This window comes from Ptychodera flava, chromosome 19 (assembly GCF_041260155.1).
Source record: "Ptychodera flava strain L36383 chromosome 19, AS_Pfla_20210202, whole genome shotgun sequence".
Taxonomy (NCBI): domain Eukaryota; kingdom Metazoa; phylum Hemichordata; class Enteropneusta; family Ptychoderidae; genus Ptychodera; species Ptychodera flava.
The window spans coordinates 34,218,954-34,239,522 of NC_091946.1; the positions used below are offsets into that span (position 1 = coordinate 34,218,954).

The 20,569-nt window shown below is 38.3% G+C and overlaps 1 protein-coding gene across 1 annotated transcript in view; it reads right to left on the bottom strand.

Annotated features, from left to right (window-relative positions):
* LOC139119363 (cadherin-23-like) overlaps positions 1 to 20,359 on the bottom strand; it is a 95,878-nt gene extending 75,519 nt beyond the window's left edge. Inside the window, exons 1-2 of the mRNA XM_070683151.1 lie at positions 20,203 to 20,359; positions 12,817 to 12,914 (exon numbers count right to left, since the gene is read on the bottom strand). Coding sequence (XP_070539252.1) covers positions 12,817 to 12,889 — 73 coding nt within the window. The 5' untranslated portion in view covers positions 12,890 to 12,914; positions 20,203 to 20,359. The remainder of the gene's footprint in view (positions 1 to 12,816; positions 12,915 to 20,202) is intronic.
* Positions 20,360 to 20,569: the final 210 nt, after the last annotated feature.

Consider the following 20,569-nt stretch of genomic DNA (forward strand, 5'->3'; position numbering starts at 1 on the left):
TGCTTTTTGAATTTAAGTTTCATCCGTCTGAGCCGATGTTCATTTGCAATACGGCCGGCCTATTTATTCTCCTCACAGACAAGCGGACAAGCGCGACTTTGGGTGCTTTGCACCCGATAACCCTGCCTCATTGTGTGTAAAACACCTAAAGCATCGACATGAAAGGAGAACAGTCTAACCATTTCACACATTTTGGCGATGGAATAAACCTTTTAATCATCTGGCACGTCGTGTTATCGCCACATTAGAACCGTTTCACACTTGATACGCTCGCTGAAATAAAAGTGACAAAATCGCCGCCGAGAAACAATAGGTCTTCAGCCACATTTAAAGAGAATCAGCGGACATGAAACAGGTCGGCATGAAAAATAAAGGATCGGGCGAAAAAATAAAGGATCGGGCGAAAAAATAAAGGATCGGGGCCGATCCTGTTAAACGGCCTGGGGAGAACACTGCATTGAGGGCGATGCTGAAGTAATGGAAATGGAAATGTTTACAGATGAATGTCTGTTGATCAAATGGACATGCCTAAAATTACAAAGTGTCCCTTGGCATAATACATTTCAAAGTAACAACCCCCTCCCCCCCTCGCCCAAGGACTCCTCCCTTGCTATTTGAAGATTGAGCTTTACTGGTCAATGTTTGTTTGATTTGAACCACGGAACTATAAAAAGGGTGTTTGGATAAAGATTACAAACTTGACATACCTTTGTATAGGCATGGAAGAGTGTGTGAATGAGATACCTCCACTACACTACATTCCTGGCCGGCCGCAACAGTGAACCGAAGTGGTCAAATTCCTGAGATGAACAAGTGTGTCGGTTATACATACACGCTGTTTAAAGTCACGATTCGACTGTGGTCAAAAATACATGTTGTGTAAGGTGCTTGAGTCTAAAGCCGGCTGTTTTTTCTGCAACTGCACGCCATTATCCATGACATGGATAAGCAGTTACATCACGCACAGTTCACTGCATAAGCTGTCGCCTTGAAGACTGGTCGAATAAATGTTGAATTATGCGAATCTTTGACGATGGTATGATACGCAGCACGGTCCCTCCACAAAATCGTGCACGCAGCCACTGTACATGACCGCAGTCCCTCCAAGCTCCACAAAAACCGTGACATGACTTGTGTGTTCCGCCGGTTTCTGTCTGTGTGTCGAGGTTCGGTTCATATTTACCTTTTACCTTAGTGAAGGTCAAGGGTCGGGTAGTCCATTGTAAAAAGGGAAGGGCAGTAGGGTACAGGTCTTGTACTGCCTGTTAAGCGTTAGGTGTGCTTTTCTCTCTTGAGTATAATTCTATTGTATATCACTTACAATCACTACTGTGTTTTCGTCCTGTGATATAGTTTCAGCTTTAAGATTGCAATATTTTTTCTTGCGGCATGGCACAAGGAACTGACCCCTACCTATTTTAATAGTATATACAGTTACGTCAGAACACAACCAGCTTACATGTACATACCAACAAAGAATGCACAGCTGCACTCAAGGACAAAGAAAAAGCGGCTGCGGCGCTTCTTTTGACCGTGAGAGAAGGAGCGAGATGTCTCAACCATGCCGAAAATGCGATGTTTGACTTCGTTTGCTACACCAGGTCACCGATCGTTACTGCACCGGCACACGGCAGGTACTTTTTCCCTTCAATGGAGGTAATCCCCGGAGGTAATCCCAGCGCGTTGGACGATCTGCCTCAAATCATGAACGAACGTTGTGCTTCTCGCGGCTAATAACAGCAGAAGCTTTACAAAGGAATGCAATGCAACAATCTGCAATTGAGACGAGAAGGAATACCCGACAAGCTGTAAACAAAACATCGGATGAAACAGTTGAAGGTATAGGCCTAGGTCATCTATTTTGAAGTTAACAAGGGGTCAAACATTGCACACGTATGGTGCAAGGAGAAACTCATCATTTACACGGGGGGGGGGGGTGCGGTTTGAGGTGTACCCATCTAAGTTGAGCTTGACGTTTCCAAAATGTTGAGTAAAAAGGGGGTACCTTTAAGATACCTCACTAATAATATTATAAGCAACATATGCTCACTCTAGCAATTTTGCATTTTACTTTTATGAACCAATTAGTGTCAGTGACATCCAAAAACATTAAGGGACACTGTTGCATGAATATTCTAATGCCATAAAATTGTAGGTAAATAATTTACTCCTTGTCAAGGGTTTGAACAAATTAAGATGAACACTTTGATAGTTTGTCAGGCAATGTATGTTTATATGCTGCATATATTCATTCTATTTCAAACTAACAACAGCTTGGTAATTTTACTCCAGTGATGTGAACATGGAGCAACATATGCTCACTCTAGCAATTTTGCATTTACTTTTATGAACCAATTAGTGTCAGTGACATCCAAAAACATTAAGGGACACTGTTGCATGAATATTCTAATGCCATAAAATTGTAGGAAAATAATTTACTCCTTGTCAAGGGTTGAACAAATTAAGATGAACACTTTGATAGTTTGTCAGGCCAATGTATGTTTATATGCTGCATATAATTCATTCTATTTCAAACTAACAACAGCTTGGTAATTTTACTCCAGTGATGTGAACAATGGTGGTTGTCATTACAATCGATATATTAATGCTTGTCATAAATTATTGGAAATTTTGACCCATTGTCATAGCAAGCATACTAAATATTTGTAACTGCATTGGTGTTAATTGAAACACGAGGCCTCAAATGGAAAATAATAAGTTAAAACACTGGAAAATGTTTTTACAGGTGTACAGGGACACAGATGGGTTGAGATAGACGCGCATTATTTATGTCTTTACATTGCAACAGGCATGAACGTGCATACATATGCACATCATAGTCCTGTATGTACATATTACATGTACATAGATGTATATTCACATATATATACTGTGCAAATGTGTTAATAGACATGTGTACAGACAGACAATGAGAAGACAATGATAGAGTGACTGCGTACAGGCATACAGTGTAGCTCTGAAAAATTTTGCAAGTTTTTCTGTGCAGCACACTTGCATACATAGACAATCCGCGCACCTACACACATACACACACAAATGTATATATATATATATATATATATATGTGTGTGTGTGTGTGTGTGTGTGTGTGTGTGTGTGTGTGTGTGTGATTCCTTAAAACATCTCCTTTGGGAGAATAGCCATTGTAAAATCTGAGGTCTTCTCGGAAGGAAAAAGGCAAACAGGACAGCACATGTCAAACCAACTTGAACCGAATTCGGGGAACGTGGGTTCAATCCTACATGGGTAATTTTTTCAAGCCCCCCCCAAAAATATACAGTGTAGAGACACTCAGATGTAGTTGTTGGACTTTTCTCATTAATTTTCTACATGAAATTTCCTCACTACACAACACTGGGGAAACTGCTATATTACAGAACACCTTCACTTTCATGCAGTACAGAAAGACAAACTGATGACAATGATGGGAGGGAGTTTATACAGGCATACATTTACAAGTAGCTCTAAGAAATCTTGCAGATTTTCTGTGTAATTAACAGAGAACACACAAGCTGATATACAAACACAAGCATATAGACTGTACATTACCAAAACTGGGGAAACTGTTTAACTTGAAAGAGATACAAGAACTTAATTTACAAAAAGGTTTTTGCTGTAGTAGATGTAATGTACAGTCTATATATATGCATGTGTTTGCATGTTTGCATTTATAGATGCATCGGTATCTGTTGCACACCGTAATACACTATTTAAACATGTATGTAAAATGCGATATATATATATATACTCACACATACATACACCACATGTATACAATGTACACATATACAGACAATGTACACATGCATCAGTATCTGCTGCACATACACATGTACATAGACAAGAAGCACAGACAGACATGATGGAGGGACTGTGCACAGACATACATATAGCTATATATATATATATATATATATATATATATATATATATATATATATATTATATATATATATATATATATATATATATATATATTATATATATATATATATATATATATTCACACGTACGTACACTGCTTACATGTATGTACCAGTATATGTGTACGTGTAAACATTCAATGTACACATGCGTCAGTATCAATGAACATACAGGATCCTCCATCATTGTCATCTATATATCTGTATGTACTGTGTTTTTTTGTACATGAGTATGCACAGACTAATGTGTATGTATATGAATTTATGTAATCAGGTACGTGTATGTCCATATGTCCACGGGCTTGATGTCTGCATAAGTGAATGCGTGTATGTACAATACGCAAACATGTACATCCGTTGTAACTGCTTTAATAATGTATGTATCCTACCCATGTACTTTGACTGTACACCTGTACAGATGTATTTAAATACACCATCTAATTATTTTACATTTTCTGCCCAATAGAAACTCCCAAGTGCTGTAACTTTTAGGATTTTTTCTACATCTTTTCTTATGTCACTTATTGTTCTAACCCGGTCTCAGAGAATGTTGAGACACTCACATTTTAGCTTGTCTGCACAGCATTTGTACATGTACTGTTTTGGGCTAGTAATGCTAACTTATGATTTTTCTAATTTTTTTTATATTGTTTGTCAATTGCTACTGCATATTCTAACTCAAAAGAATGTTGAAACACCCACTATTTAGCTTGTCAACATAGCATCTATATTTGTAAAATACAATGTTATTAATTACATTTGAATTCTAGTCCGGACCAGAATTCAGTTGTCAACAATGGCAATGCAGTTTATACATGTACAAGCTGAATTGACAGGCTTAAAACCCTGCACGCAAACGTACTTATGGGAGTAAGACAAGACAATCTGGCTGAAATTTGGTAAAAGTCATCAACATTTAGCATTTCTAGGCCTTTAATGTTTACATTTGAATTCTAGTCTGCACCAGAATTCACTCTTCAATAATACACTTTTCACATGTACATTTTCAGTTAAACATGCGTGTTCAGGCTGAAATGACAAGCTAAATACTGTGTATCTTAATACCTTAGGAATAGAACATTGCAATAAAAAAGAAGAATAGTAAAAAACCATCACAATTTACAGTTTCTGTACTTGAAATTTATCTTCTGATTGAATATGAAAACACCTGGTGATCAAAAGATAGAAGTTTCAAATACTGATATATTATTGGATGGCACTGTATATATGTAGATTTATCCATGTTTGTAAAGAATTTAAGAGAATGTAATTACATATTTTGTAACATTCTTTGAAACCACCTTTGTGACAATTTTTCAAACTTTTTCCTTTATATTCTTTGATATCACTTTCCATTCAGGTGTGGACAAATATATAATTGTTCAAAGGTCAAATGAGAAGTCTGTGTCAAATCAGACATTATTATTATTAGACTTTGACACACAGAGGATAGATTACTGTTTTTGCACACGATAATTGGGAGGGTGGAACTTTGTCAAGCAAAAACACTTCAAGGGTCACGCTTTTGTGTAGCATCACTTTGAAAAGATTTGCCATCCATAGTAATTTCAGTCCAGTCTTTAAAAAGATACAAATGTATGTTGTTAATATTTTCTATGTATTTCCAATGATTTTCTATAAATGTATGCAGCCCTGTAAATGTGCATAAATCTTAATAGTCCTATGTGTTTGTAGTTTGTATGATCTTATTTCTGTCAATTTTAATTAAAAAATACATTTATTTTAACTAGAAATGCATTATCTCTCCCGTTATATGTATTCAATAGTGTAAGCACTATTTTTATTTTAAAGTTATTTATGCACTGCTACACTCGGTAAAACCACAATACTCACCAGTAAATTTTGTTTCATTTGAAAGTGAATAGGTGACATTAGCTTAAGTTCAACTCCACGCCGCCCTGGAAGATATCCCATAATGCATTGCTGTAAGTCCAACGCTTAAACTGGAAATCGGCTCATTTGGCGTCAAGACACCAAGGCGAGCGGATCGGCTTCTCTCATCCAGTCTTGCCGCATATGACAAGCAATTGCGATAATGACAAATGCCTTATTCCGAAAATTAGTAAATGACATGCTGTACTCCATCCCCACTTCAGTGACACACATTTCCTAGTCAGTAATGACAATGGGGCTGCTGGGGTACACCAGGCCTCCCACAGTATCACGCGGCGTACACAAGTATCAGGTTGTTATAGGGAATTCGAAGCAAGCAGCTTTTCTCACAGAAACAAGTTTCATAATGTACTCAGTAAAACGTTGTCAGGTACATGCAACATGAAAAGTGACTGAAGGTCGAAGTGACTAAGGCACCGGGATTGATCTGACCACAAACAACGACAAGAGGGTGTCAGTGTTCTCCCCAGGCCGTTTAACAGGATCGGCCCCGATCCTTTATTTTTTTCGCCCGATCCTTTATTTTTTCGCCCGATCCTTTATTTTTCATGCCGACCCTGTTTCATGTCCGCTGATTCTCTTTAAATGTGGCTGAAGACCTATTGTTTCTCGGCGGCGATTTTGTCACTTTTATTTCAGCGAGCGTATCAAGTGTGGAAACGGTTCTAATGTGGCGATAACACGACGTGCCAGATTCCATCGCCAAAATGTGTGAAATGGTTAGACTGTTCTCCTTTCATGTCGATGCTTTAGGTGTTTTACACACAATGAGGCAGGGTTATCGGGTGCAAAGCACCCAAAGTCGCGCTTGTCCGCTTGTCTGTGAGGAGAATAAATAGGCCGGCCGTATTGCAAATGAACATCGGCTCAGACGGATGAAACTTAAATTCAAAAAGCATGAAACGTGTTACGCTGCCGATCGTACAGATAACGGCCATTTTATACAACGGACATGGAGTATACTCAACGAAAGGCATGAAGGCTCAGTGTTGCATCTTTGCACTCAGTCAAAGCATGGAGGTAGTTCGATGGTCAAAGCATCTATAGGCAACTGGTTGAACTGCCGTTGCCACCAATGTCTCGCACTGGTAAGAATCCGAAGGTCAGGAAAAGTGATTTCGATCAGAAGTGGCTGAAATCGTACGATTGATTGAGACAAAAATCAGATGCAAAAATGTATGGTACTGCCGCGTGTTCACATCGTTGCGTGTCCGAGTTACCCATTTCTAGATCTGTGTACGTCAACATGACGTTGAAGCCATGTGTGTCCCCTCGTGTCACGCATTCGTAACTTGCATGGATTTGTTCGATTGACTTTATGAAACAATTGCACTTGATCCAGTTTCAAAACCCATGACCCGTTTTACAATATTCAAGGCACCATGAAATGAAATAAAAAGGAACTACATGAGTTAAAATAATCATTCGTGTGATCATCTGAATACAGCAGCTATGTACGTACGGTTAGGGTATACAGGATAGGTTCAAAGGTCGCGTGTGTTCAAGTGTGCTCCACACAGTGCACGGCCGCGGCCGACGCTACGCAGTTGTCAAAGTTTCGTTCGTTTGTCGAAGTAGAAGTCGATGCAATTTCAAATCTTGTTCTTGAAAATACCTGGTATCAATATTTTCGGGCTTCTCTTTATTATGAATTGAGTTTTAAAGTCAACATATTTCTCTGCAGGCATGCTCCCCTGACTCCGAATTGTAAGTGCAATATTCAGTCCCGTATGAACTTTTCCGTGTGACTGTTTTGCCATGGACGTTTAAAAAAGACGTCCATGGTTTTAGAATAGCAATCTGGCTACAGACAAACATGTACCGGTAGTAACAGAGGATCACATAAAACGTCTGATTTTGAATGTTATTCTAGAAAGAACTGGAAGACTTTGAATGAAAATATGGATGTAATATATGAAGTGCTTAAAGTGCAGAAAAGATTTTACTTTATCCTTTTATTGTGGGATTTTTTCTGATGCTATGAAGTGACATTTGTATTGCATAATTAACATAAAATTTACATAGTTATTGTTATGCAAATTAGCCGACCCTGTTTCAGAAATTTCTGGGGAGAACACTGGGTGTGAATACTTGGGTCGAAACGGACAGGGGTCGAGGTTACAGTACCTGCTGCCCCGGCCCCAAGCTGCAGGCCTGGCTATGTTTACATAAGGCGTCCACATTTTAGAAAATCACTAAAAGTAGGCAGAAATAAAGCCCCTTACATCAAAATGCTAGGGGTCGATAGGGGTCGGCTGACAGTTTGACACATTTCGTACCATTTAGAGTCGAATAATACTACATTGGGTTGACCATACGAATTTTATCAAAAAACGTCTTTGGAAAAGTGAATGCGTGGGATGTTTGACCAAACTTTACAAAGCATCAATTTTTCGATCCAAAAATTCATGCATAAAACTAATGAAAATTCGTAAAAAATACCACTACCCCTGTACATCAGGCAATAAAACATCGCTGGTGTGAAAAAAAAATAATCACAATCATACCAATCCATAATCCAATAACACTAGGTCAAAATTTGTAAGACAATAGTTGTAAACATAGACACAAAACAGCACAGAACAGACAGTAAATAGACGGTACAAACAAAGACAAATCCATGAAAGAAAGATATATGGACCTCTGGCCAAAAGACCAAGAAGTGATGTCAGGTGTTTCGAAAATAGTAAGCGCATCCTGCCCCACATGTGGCACCCGCCATATATCAATCTGTAAGTCAGATAGGTAGTGGTCACTAACTAAGGCCCAATGTCACCGATGCCATCAGTGATCATTTGTCGAAGAGAGATATTGTATTTATCTACCAGCTTGCGATACCTGCCAAAAAAGCGTTTGAATGTAGAGACAAGTCTTGCTCTGGTGTAACCTTGATTTAACAGTTTGAAGAGAGATGGCCATGTCTCTCTACAAAATCACCATATGAACTGCATGCTCTTGCATATCGTATAAGCTGGGAAATGTATACCCCATAAGCAGGTGAGAGTGGAATATTACTGATGAGGTGTGGAAAATTAATTATACTAAAGTTGAAATCATCTCTCTTGTCATATAGCCTAGTAGAAAGGTGACCATTGGAGTCAAATTCAAGTAAAATGTCCAGATATGAAGCAGAAGAGGCCGTTTCTGTAGTTTCTTTAATCTCCAATTCTGGAGGATAAATCATAGCGAGATATTTACTGAATTCAGAGTTATTCAATGAAATAACATCGTCTATGTATCTAAATGTTAGGTTGAAAGTACGAGCTACAGAGACCTTTTTCTGCTTGATAAGGTTCTGGATAATGAGAACAGAAATAAGTCGGCAAGTAAGGGAGCACAGTTAGTGCCCATGGGAATTCCTATACACTGTTGGAAAATGTGTCCTCCAAATTCAACAATATGTTGTCAATGAGGAAATCAAGCATACTGATAATGTCTTTCTCGGTATAAAACACTTTAGCGTTAGTTGTATTTTTAACAAAATATGTAGAATTATACCCTAATACCACATATTTGTAACGGCGTGAACCGTTTTTGTAGAAAAATGCTTGGTTGATGATGTTTTTCAAGCGTTCTTTCAATTTATCATGTGGTATTGTGGTATACAATGTGGAAAAATCGAAAGTTTTAATAGATGTTATTTTTGAAACAGATCTTGATTTCAAATTTTCCAAGAGTTCCTTCGAATTTTTAATATCCACATTTGATTTATACCACTCCGAGAAAAGACAACATCACAGTATGATTGAAGTCCCCGTTTAACAGTACAAAGAACAGAAGTCAGTATCTTCGATAACTCTGTTGTTGAACATTTTGAAGATCCTGCGATAAACCTAGCTTTGTAAGGTGTTTTTGTGGAGCTTTGGTATCCAGTATAAGCTAGGCAACTTATTATGGTCATCCTTTGTTGTAATATTAAAATTATCCATGAATGACTTATGGTTTGCCAAAATTTCAGATTTGTTGAACATTGATTGTCTGTAAGTGGAGTTGGTTGAGGTCTTAGTTACACCAAGTTCGTCTATAAGACATTCAAAATAATACTTCTTACAGACAAATACAATGTTATTGGCAGCTTTATCAGCAGGGACGACAACATATTTGTCATGGATATCATTCAAACACTTAACAGCATCAGGATCTTTAAATATAGAATAGGGTCTTCTGCAAACATGTGATCTTAGTCGACCAATACGGCCACGCACTATTTTCCTCACAGATTTGACCCATTCTGACAGTGTGTCCAACTCTACATCCTCCCTTTTAGCCCATTTCCTGGCATAATCTTCAACTGAGTCCATAATGATCTTAAATTGTGGTTCCAGTTGATCCTGCGAGGTTCTCTGAACTTGGGTCCACAAGATAATATCTTACGAAGGTGGTGATGTTCAACCAAGTTCAGATCACCAGTGATGACATGGCCAACTGGAGTATATTTGAAGGAGATGTAGAGCAGTCACAGGATGCTGGTGTTTGAAGGAATTCATCAATTTTTAAGTGCCGCAATGCCTTATTGTAATTGAATATTTTATTGGAGATTGTCTTGGTGTATTGATATGACAGAATAGGTACAGACTGGTTCTTAAAGTATACAGGTATAGTTGATGTACCTTGAAATGAGTTTGAAAGTTGAAAATGAGTTTACTAGAAAATACATAGTGGCTCTGAAAATTAGTTTGAAAATTTAGCGTATTTACCGATATATCACTAGATGCTATCATTTGTGAAGGGAAGATGAAGTGGTGAATTCTGGGATATCTTCCAGGGTGGCGTGGTTCAACTCAGAGCTAACAATAGCATAGGCACGGTGAGCTTCAAAATGTCAACTAAAGTTGAACTTGAACTTCAAAGTGAACAAAAGTTGGGTTACAGTAGGCACGGTTGGATTCCAAATGTCAACAAAAGTTGAACTTGAACTTCAAAGTGAACAAAACTTGAGTTACCGTAGGCACGGTTGGATTCCAAATATCAACAAAAGTTGAACTTGAACTTCAAAGTGAACAAAAGTTGAGATGGCGAGGGTAATTGTACCATGGGCTTTCTTTCATACACTTTTGTCAGCTGACAAGCTTATTGGACAGAAATTTTGTAAAAATGCACAAAATAGAGGAGTTGATTCATTTAATATCCAGTTTTAGCAAATTATAATGAAAAATGAGAGAAAATAATTGTAGTCAATTGTATAAGAGGATTTTTTCTTTAAAATCTGCAAACTACCTTGAGCAATTTGATGCATGCAAGTTTTCTTTTGCAAAAATGTAAGTACAGGTGCGTTTCATTATTTAAAAAAATTATTTCAGAGAAAATTAATGAGGTGTGTTGGTATCTAAAATGTGCAAATTCATTTGTCAGTTTTTTCCTTCATTTTCATGCCATTCACAAGAGGTAAATTTATGTACATCACCAAATAATTTTTTTCTCTGTGAAAATGGAAATTGTATCTTTGTGTCAAAATATGGCAGTCTTGTCAAATGCAAAGAAAAATTAAAGTTATTTAACACAAGTTTTAGATTTCGCAATTTGGAGATAAATTATCCAAAACAAGCAATCAAATGCCGCTACTTTTCCATTTTTCACATGAAATTGAGAAAAACCTGACTTTTTCGTAAAGTGGGAACTCTTTTTCGTTCTGTTGAGAGTAGAACAAGAGGCTGTACTTGACATTGGAAACAAAAAAGTGAAAAAGTCATCAAATGTTACAGCTTCTGGTTCAGTAATCTTGTAATAAATGCTCGTATTTGTCAGCAGTACTTGACAATTTTGATTGAAAGACTTGGAATAGTTATACGGAAGGCGCTAGGCTTTATATGAGTTTACTGTGACTTTTTAAAATTTTCATCTGAATGTTGATTCAGGAAAATGTGCTCATGTAATGTTGTTAAAAATTTATAACTTGTAGGGTTATCTTTTACTGGGATTTCCCTTGTATTGATCTCTCAAACGGACATACCAAACACCATCGTAACAAGCGGCCCCTCTAGTGGTCCCCTGTTCCATATGGTGGTTTCTTGGGTGACCGCTGCACACAGGTTCGGCTGTGTTAAATCAAGTAGACCATCAACACCAAAGTTGATGAGAATGGCCAAAACCTTCATAGTATAACAATGTGATGGTTGAGTAAGACAGCAACACTAGCATTTGTATTACAAAATGTCACTTAAGGCGGCGCTGCACGTAATACAGCGTATTTTGCTAAAAACCACCTGTTTGCAAAGATTCATTCAATTTTAAGTAATGTGTTAACCCATGATTGAAATACTGGTTGGATTCAACTTTTACTAGTCAAGCAGTTTTCAGTTGGGCGAGAAAGAAGTGTAAATTTATGCAAATGTATGCAAATCACCCGATTTCCTGGCTTCTCTTTTCTCCCAATTTCAAGATTTCAAAAGAATTTAACTCCAGTCTGGCTGGGTCAAATTTTCTGAAATTTTCACGTTATGTTCTTTAAACACTATTTAAAACAATTATTTTGTTTGGCAATAAAGTTCTTTCCTTTTGAATAAGAGCTATTTTAATTTTGCTTATCATGATTTTAATCACTTATACGTATCAGTCTTTTAAACCATGCCATTTTAGAATGTAGATAATGTAAAATAAAATAGTCAGTTTTTCTACGTATACTCTTTGTTCAAGTGAAATATTAAACTTCAGAAAATAGTGTCTTTTTTCACTTGAATTAAATCATATCATTAATACCAAAATATATACTCCTTCCTTCTTCGAGTAAACTATTGCTACCATACTAAACTTTAGATTCTTTACTTGTTTAAAATATTAAGTATGAGAAGAGGGCTTCGTTGTCATCTTTGATGAAAAATATTGCTTTGAAAAAAAACTGTGTTAGTTACATGCACGTGCAGCTCCACTTTAATTTAAGAGTTTCAAAATAAACCCATACAAGTGGTGGAACAGAAAGGTATTGTAAAAATTTGAACTGTGATCCGTTAATTAAACTTACCTGCTATTCTGCATAGCTGCGACGTATACATCAAATAAATGACGATACATGTCATCCACTTGTCAGTAAACATGTCGGTACGCTTCAAAATACTGAACCTGAAAACACCGAAATGAGTCCAATGTGAGAAGAGTTTAACTGAGTTCTGGAGATACTAGTTTCACAAAGTCGCCAGAGTTGCGAAAACGCCTTCCATGCAAATACTTTCACAACGAGCAATTGTTCCAAACAGGAAACTCGGCTTTACAAGTGATCCGGGTCATTACAATAGGCTTTTTTCAGAGTTGTCTTATGTAATACCAAATATCCGTTTCCAAGATGTATTAATTCCGTCATGTGAGTTGTAGTCGTTGCAATATTATGTACTTCCTCTAAACTGTCGTTACTCTCTTCGAACGATTCTTCGAATAACAACGCAACGACAGCTGCAATATCGTGTCAAACTCGCACAATTTCTTAAATCCCCTATGTCTTGAAAGTGACAATGGATATTTCATTACAATGGAATCTGTCACGTTTCACCGCGTCAATAGTCGCTATTTCAAAAGTTGGTAATACTGAAAATAGCCTCAGTTGAACGATACTTGTTTAATTTCAGCTATCTTAGGGCTCAACCATTTGATCAGAATATCGAGGTTAAAATGTATCGTAGAAAGAAGAAAGGCACATCTTATGACACGCGCTTCTTTTAGTTTTTGTTTGGTGTGTTTGTTTGTTTGTTGTTTGTTTGTTTGTGTACATGTGTGTCTATGTATGTGTGTTTATGTGCATATTTTTACATCATTTAGTGGTACTGATCGCCTTGGTCAACTCAACTTAAATACGTGTGAACAAAAGCGCTTTCCGACACAACTGAAAAAAGTTCAGAGGTCATCCTGCTGGTTGGAGAGCAGTATACGCTAGCAATCTCTGCTAAGTGACTTTGCAATCATTCGAGTAGAGTTGTGAATCTCATCTCTCTCAGTCAGAACAAAAAAATCGATGAAAGTCACTCCAATGTTAATTTCCTTGACAAGGGCAGCGTTGACTGAGGATATTGATCGAGAGAAAACAAGAAGTAAACGCATTCCAATCTCTTGACGTTCAGTTAATTTTTGCAATGGGCATGAGCGAGTAACCTGAAAACTGTAACCCCGCCTGATGGGACAAAGTCGCTCCTTTTTTATTTTTTTCCCATGATGACAATAATAATAATAATTAAAATAAATATAATAATAATAATAATAATAATAATAATAATAATAATAATAATAATAGTAAGAAGAATTAGAAGAAGAAGATTAAAGCTGAAAACTTACATCTTCAAGAGAGCATTTTCATTGTAACTCTAAGCGCCACTGAGCATTGTTTAACTTTGGATATTAGGCGCTATACAAATTTTCTAGATAGATAGATAGAAGTACTTGCACTGATAATACGCTATGCAAAATTTGAGCTTCAAATGGTCTTTTGGTTTTTGAAAACAACAATTTTGAACGTTATCTCATGCTTTTTGTAGGTTTCGCTGGTAATCGTTGTTTTTCGCAAAAACCAATACGGCCGCCAAACCATGTAAATGATAGAAATTCTTTTTGCAAACTTGATATAGTATGACACTTAAGATGAAACAAGTGAAATTTCAAATTATATCGTGCGTTGATTCCGAAGATTTTTTAAAGATTAAATTGGCAATTTTTCCAAAATCCAACATGGCCACCAAACCATGTGACCGATTCAAATGCCTTTCACAAAATTGAAAGTGCTCACACTACGAATGATACGAGTAAAATTCCAGCTCAATAATCAGTGTGCTTGTTCTGTGAAGAAGATTTTTAAAGATTAAATTGGGATTTTTGCAAAATCCAATATGGTGGCCAAACCACATGAGGGGAACGCTCCATTAACTTGTACGTACCCGAGTAACCCGAGTTGGTTATCAGAGGATTAATCTCTATGTCAACATATGCGAACAGATTATCTTTTAGTGTAAACAAAACATTAGCACTGCCGGAACTACTTTTAGCATGGCCCATGCCGTGACGGCTCTTGTCCGGCACTCATGATTTCCGACCAGCGTTAAAAGTGCCGTCCAGCACTTGCTGTTACTTTGAGGTCATCATTTAGTTCATAAAATTGCATGAAGAGTTTACAAAAACGATGGTACTATAGAATCCCTTTCAAATAAAATGCTGTTTAAACAATACTAGCAGTTAATTAACGTACGCTGATTTTGCATTCGAAAATCTATTTTTGTATGAGAAAGTACGGTAGCGAAAATCAGCACAACAAAACAGGACTTCAGCACAACAAAACAGGACTTTTACTAAAACGTACTCTTTCAATTTCAGTTCAGACTCACATTGCGGAAAGGTGCATGCAATGTAATGAAAGTCACGAGCAAACTTTGGTGTCAACGGATCCAGTCTTTGAATTATCAATGAACACTCACTTATTTTTCTGGTCAAAAGCCAAAGGCTACTTGTCCATCGCAACAAGCCTCTCTGTTTGAATCCGCGTGTTCATTTTTAGCCGGATGCCGGCCAAATTGACCGGCTACTTCCGTATTTTGGCCGGCTACTTCTCAGCAATGTTTCGCTCTCTAGCCCCGAAATTCTGGTTTTGATAACAATATTTTGATATTTGTTGTCTTGCAAGCCGGAGATAACATTTCAGAAGTGCCTATGTGGCTATATGTAATCTAGCAATTTACGCGGTGAACTTGTTGCTATCTAGTATCAGCCTGTAGTACCGCGATCTGCGAACGTGTACTGTACTGGGAATCGCTCTCGAGGTCATCCTTGCTTTCCCGACTACAGCCCGAATTATTCCGACGTTCCATTGGACTGACGTTACGCCCACCAATAGCCGGCCATTTCCGAATAAAGCCGACGTTTGTTTCTCTCAAACGCGAAAGAGAAGAAAGTCTCAAACGCGGAAGAGAAAGTCGACGCTTCAGAGCTTTTGTTTTCTACGTATGAGTAGGGCCTTGTCTGATGGGTAGGTTTTTGATCAAATGTAAAGCGACCAAAAGTTACTGAGTCTCATTTGTCATACTTTTGAAACGCCACGTCAATCCATCCATAGTCGATCATAGATCTACATCGCGTTTCGTGGAGGGGCCGTGGTTTAAGCGGAAGGGAAAGTCTACGCGGGAGTCTACGCTTGAAAACTTTGATTTTCTGCGTAAGAGTAGGACTTTGTCTGTTGGTTGGCGGAGGTTTTAGATCAAATCTAAATAAACAAACAATTACTTGGTCTCATTTTTCGTACTTTTGAAACGCTACGTCGATCACAGTGTAAACTTTCAGGTCGACCACAGTCCCTCTATCCACCGGTCTGGAAACGCCTATTGTAAAAGGTGTCAATCACCTGGATCGCACAGCCAACCGCGATACGAGGGCAGTCACGTGATAATGCGTAGCTTGGGTTTGTCCTGCATGCCACAGTCCCCGATTGTGTGTACGCTTTTCTCGAATTTTTCGCTGTTTTTTGGCTCTCTTAAGTGTTCTCTGCGTCTATCTACGACACGAAGACAGAAATTATCATATCCTGAAACCGGTGTTTGTTTTTCGTGATCCTTCTCCCATCGTAAATGATGATAGTGTGCGATAATTTCTTGGGTTGATCGCTGCGAGTGTGTTGACGCATGGATGTCTATTTTTTACATCCATGGTTGACGTAGCACAAGCAACGGCTGGAATCACACCGGAAAATTTGTCGTCGCTTTCTCTTGCAATGCTAATATTCAGTGCCTCCAAATATGATCTAAATATGTTTTCTGTGTAATATTCTGTGAAATCATGTCTGTTAACTGAGCAGAATAGGAAAGACAACTGCAGAAATGCATGGATAGAGGGACTGTGGGTCGACCGATATTGCATTATGTGTAAGCTTACTGTGTCACAATCGACTAGTCGACTGCAGGTTGTGTTGTACACATACGGTGTCGTACAGGTTGACGTTGGGTGTCGTCAATTTGGAATTTTATCAAACATGAACCTGGAATTTAGCTCTCTTTTTCAATTATATTCAACATCACCAAAATCAATGGTAAGCTCGCGAATTCGTTTATTGTGAAATTAATACCGTGAATTAAATCACTGAAAATTGTGCCGTCCGCCGACCGGCCTCGTTAACTGCCTCTACTATATCTCCTTTCTTATAATATGTACGAGTGGCCATACTGTTTACAGACGGATCAGGCTTGCAATTCATTGACTTAAATTCGCTCTATAGGAGATGTAACGTCACAGGATACGCGCAGCTCTTGGAGTCCTTACTCAGTCCATGGAGGTAGCTACTACCTCCATGCTCAGTCATTACGTTGTTTGCAAGTGCAAGAAAAATCTCGTGGAAAGAACGTTCCATGCTGTTCTGATCACATTTGCATATATGACAATGCGCGTTACTGAAGTGAAGCGTCCGAAAATAGGAAACTTGAATGAAAGTGAACGAAGAACGATATTTTGTTTCACCATATTTCTAAAACTTAGTTTAGAGCCTAAATTAAAGAATAAACTAGATTACTTGCATTGAAAAAAGGGCAGTTCACTTTTTCCTGTCAACATAGTTCCATGTGCAAGCATATATGTGTGCCCGTGGTACTGAGTGAGTCGTTACAGCCCTGACGTTCCTATCATAGCACCAGCTCGATAAGATAATCGCAACAATGGAAAATTAACACCTTGGGGATTAAAAGTCTTCTGTTTGTCACCCGAGTTGGCAGGCAGCAACTCGGGTTTCAGGTACCATCAAAGTTAATGGAGCCTTCCCCTAATGACGTGACCGATCCAATGCCTATAACATACTTGAAACCGATCACACTAAGGATAATATGACTAATTTTTCGGTTCAATCGGTGTTTTGGTTCTGGAGAAGATGATTTTTGAATATTCCATTTTTTTTTCTCGAAAATCCAATATGGCGGCCAAGGTCACATGACCGCCAGAGATTTTATTTGCAAATTTTAAAGCCCTGCTTGCTATACAATAAAATTCAAATTTACCAGACCTCTTTGTCATCAGGAAAAGCCATTTTTAAATTTAGAAAAATCCGATAAGGCCTCTAGGTCACATGACCGATCAAAATTAGAAGGGTCAGGAGCACGAGTACTCATAGGTACCTATTAGCCCTGCAAGTTTGAGAAGTTTGCGTTCAGCGGTTACTTTACCCCTCAGTTACCGTGGTTTAAGAGATCTAGTGACAAACAAACGGCGGAAGAAGAAAACGAAGAAGTAGAACTCGAGCAATAACAATAGGGGCTCAGTCGATTGGCTGGGACCCCTAAAGGAGAAGAAGACTGAGCTAATTTTAAGCTTTAGTACAACCACAGTCCCTCCACCCACACTGTGGTACAACGCAACACCACCTTAGGGAGTATGTTTCTTGTCCTTGACCAACCTCAGATATGAATTGTTTTCCACAAGGGAGAATGTGGCCCATCTTTTTGTTTCAGGTCTGCTAATATTCGCACGACTCGTCTTAATATGTCGCAAGGAAAGATTTGTTTGAGATACAGAGATTTGCACGAGTTCTGAAAAAATGTCGGCCGCCACAAACGGAAAATATGAATGGTTGTAACACATCAAGATAGAGTAGAACACAACGCAGTTATTGCGTCAAGGACTCTTTTTACCCATGCGTCTTTCCATTTCTTTAATGCCTATTGACTGACAAAAGCTTGCAGGGCATTCTGTCGATAAACAAGTACTGCGCACCAGAGTATGAAACAAGAAGTTGTGGTATTTGTTCTTGCAATCAAACAATGAACCCGGAAATGTTCTTTGAACCGTCGGCAAATGTAGGGTTCTATATTAAGCTTGCTGACTTCTAGCTTCAAAATTCATTGGTGATAATATTATCGCATTTTGCGGAATAAGGTGTAAACAATAATGTATTGAATGAATGGAGACTAGAATAAGTATAGTGTTCCCTTTAACAATAAAAGTGCTACTACGGGCATACCAACTAAAGGCAACGATCTTTGTCACACTTGAATGCATTTGTCAACATTGCTTGACATGTCATTTCATCATAATTTTCTGGTCGACCACGGCCCATGATCGGACAAGGCTAGGACAGTTCGGTTCAATGTGAACAGACTTGTTGTCAATTTCCAACAGGACTCAATGTTCACCTAAGTGTGCTCACAATCTGCAGACCCTGTCCCAATATGCAGGTACTTATGTACACATTAACGACGCAATGTTTTGCGATCTTGTTTGACTAGAATTTGACATCTTCTGACCTATATCTAACCACTTCATGACATGTTCCCCGAGGAACGAGGAAACTCGTCACAATAGACCAGGTAAAGACAATAATGAAATACCTGACGATTGACATGCAAGGCTTGCATTAGCCAAGAGCCGATACCAGGCCATCCAAATTGTTTGTTAAAAAAGAATTCTAAATTTAGAAGGGTGACACAGTACAACTCACAGAATGTAATAATTATTCCACACACTCTCTTTTAATATTATGTTCCCTGCGATCCACAGACCAAATGCGCATTACTCATGAGTTTGAAATTCCAACGAAATATTGTCAATCTTCAAAATCTTCACTCAATTTGGTGAAGATGGTGACTCTCTTCTTTGTAATAGCTTAAAGCCTTTTGTTTCTCCGTACTTCGCTGTTGGCATCTTGCCAACCAGGAAGTGTACTGTAATGGCAGCTGCTATTATTGCGTGTCCCTCCAGGGTTCTACGGGAATTTGACGGAGAAGCAACGCGTAGCAGAAGTAGGCCGTTACGGAAAGAATAAACTGTCGTTTCTATCTTCCTCAAAACCCAATTTATACAGTTTGCGACACTGCCTTCGCTCTTGAAACCATGAGTAAGGGTGCTAGTCACATGCACGAACACTTTCCGCTGGGAAAATTAGGTCGAATTTCACAGACATCCTTGCGTTTAAATGGTGCTACATACGCTGTTTTCAAATCTGTCTCTTACTGGGCGAAATAAAAAGACTGCCCATGATCATCTTCAAGAACGACTTAAGTACAGATATTGTAATATCATTTTCTGCCATTTCCCACCTCAATTTGTTTTAATTTTGTCGATGAACTTTGACCAAATAATCTAACATTCATTTTCCAGTAGTAGGGGATATTCGTCTTCCTGAAAGCCAGTTTTCCGCGTTCGGAAAACGGATGATAAGTCTTTACAACAAGTCTAGATGTGTGAGACCGTCAACAGGACACTTCAAGCAGCGGTCACTTCAATCGAAATATGAGCGAAGTGCACCTTTAACGACCTTGAATATAGACGGACAGGAAAGTACAATCGTGTTGATGTCCTTGCACAGATGAAGTGTTGTCCATACGAACCAGGGTGACGATTAGAATCTTAGTGACGAGGCCTTCAACCGATAAAACAACGTATTTTAAATATCTAAATTACATACCATTAATCAATTTTTGCCTTCTCTCGGTCCAGGGCGGCCACACTGTCAACGATTTACGGAAACCAAACTCGCCCTTCAACAGAACGGATGGCGGCACACTGAAATGAAGCACTAGTCACCCATCACTGGCCTCTGGTATACTTACCTACAAGGTTCGTAACCCCATCTATACATATGCAAATTATGAGTGAAAGTTAACCTATTCAGTCGTTAAGTGAGGTTAAACCCAGTTGTCGTATTATGACGGTGCAAAATTTCAGCGTGGTCACGCAATGGTTACCAACAAAGATGTAGTCAGTTTGCTGAACCCAGGAGTTAGCTACAAGTGTAAACGTCGGTATTGGTCAGATTGCTGAAAATAGCTGAA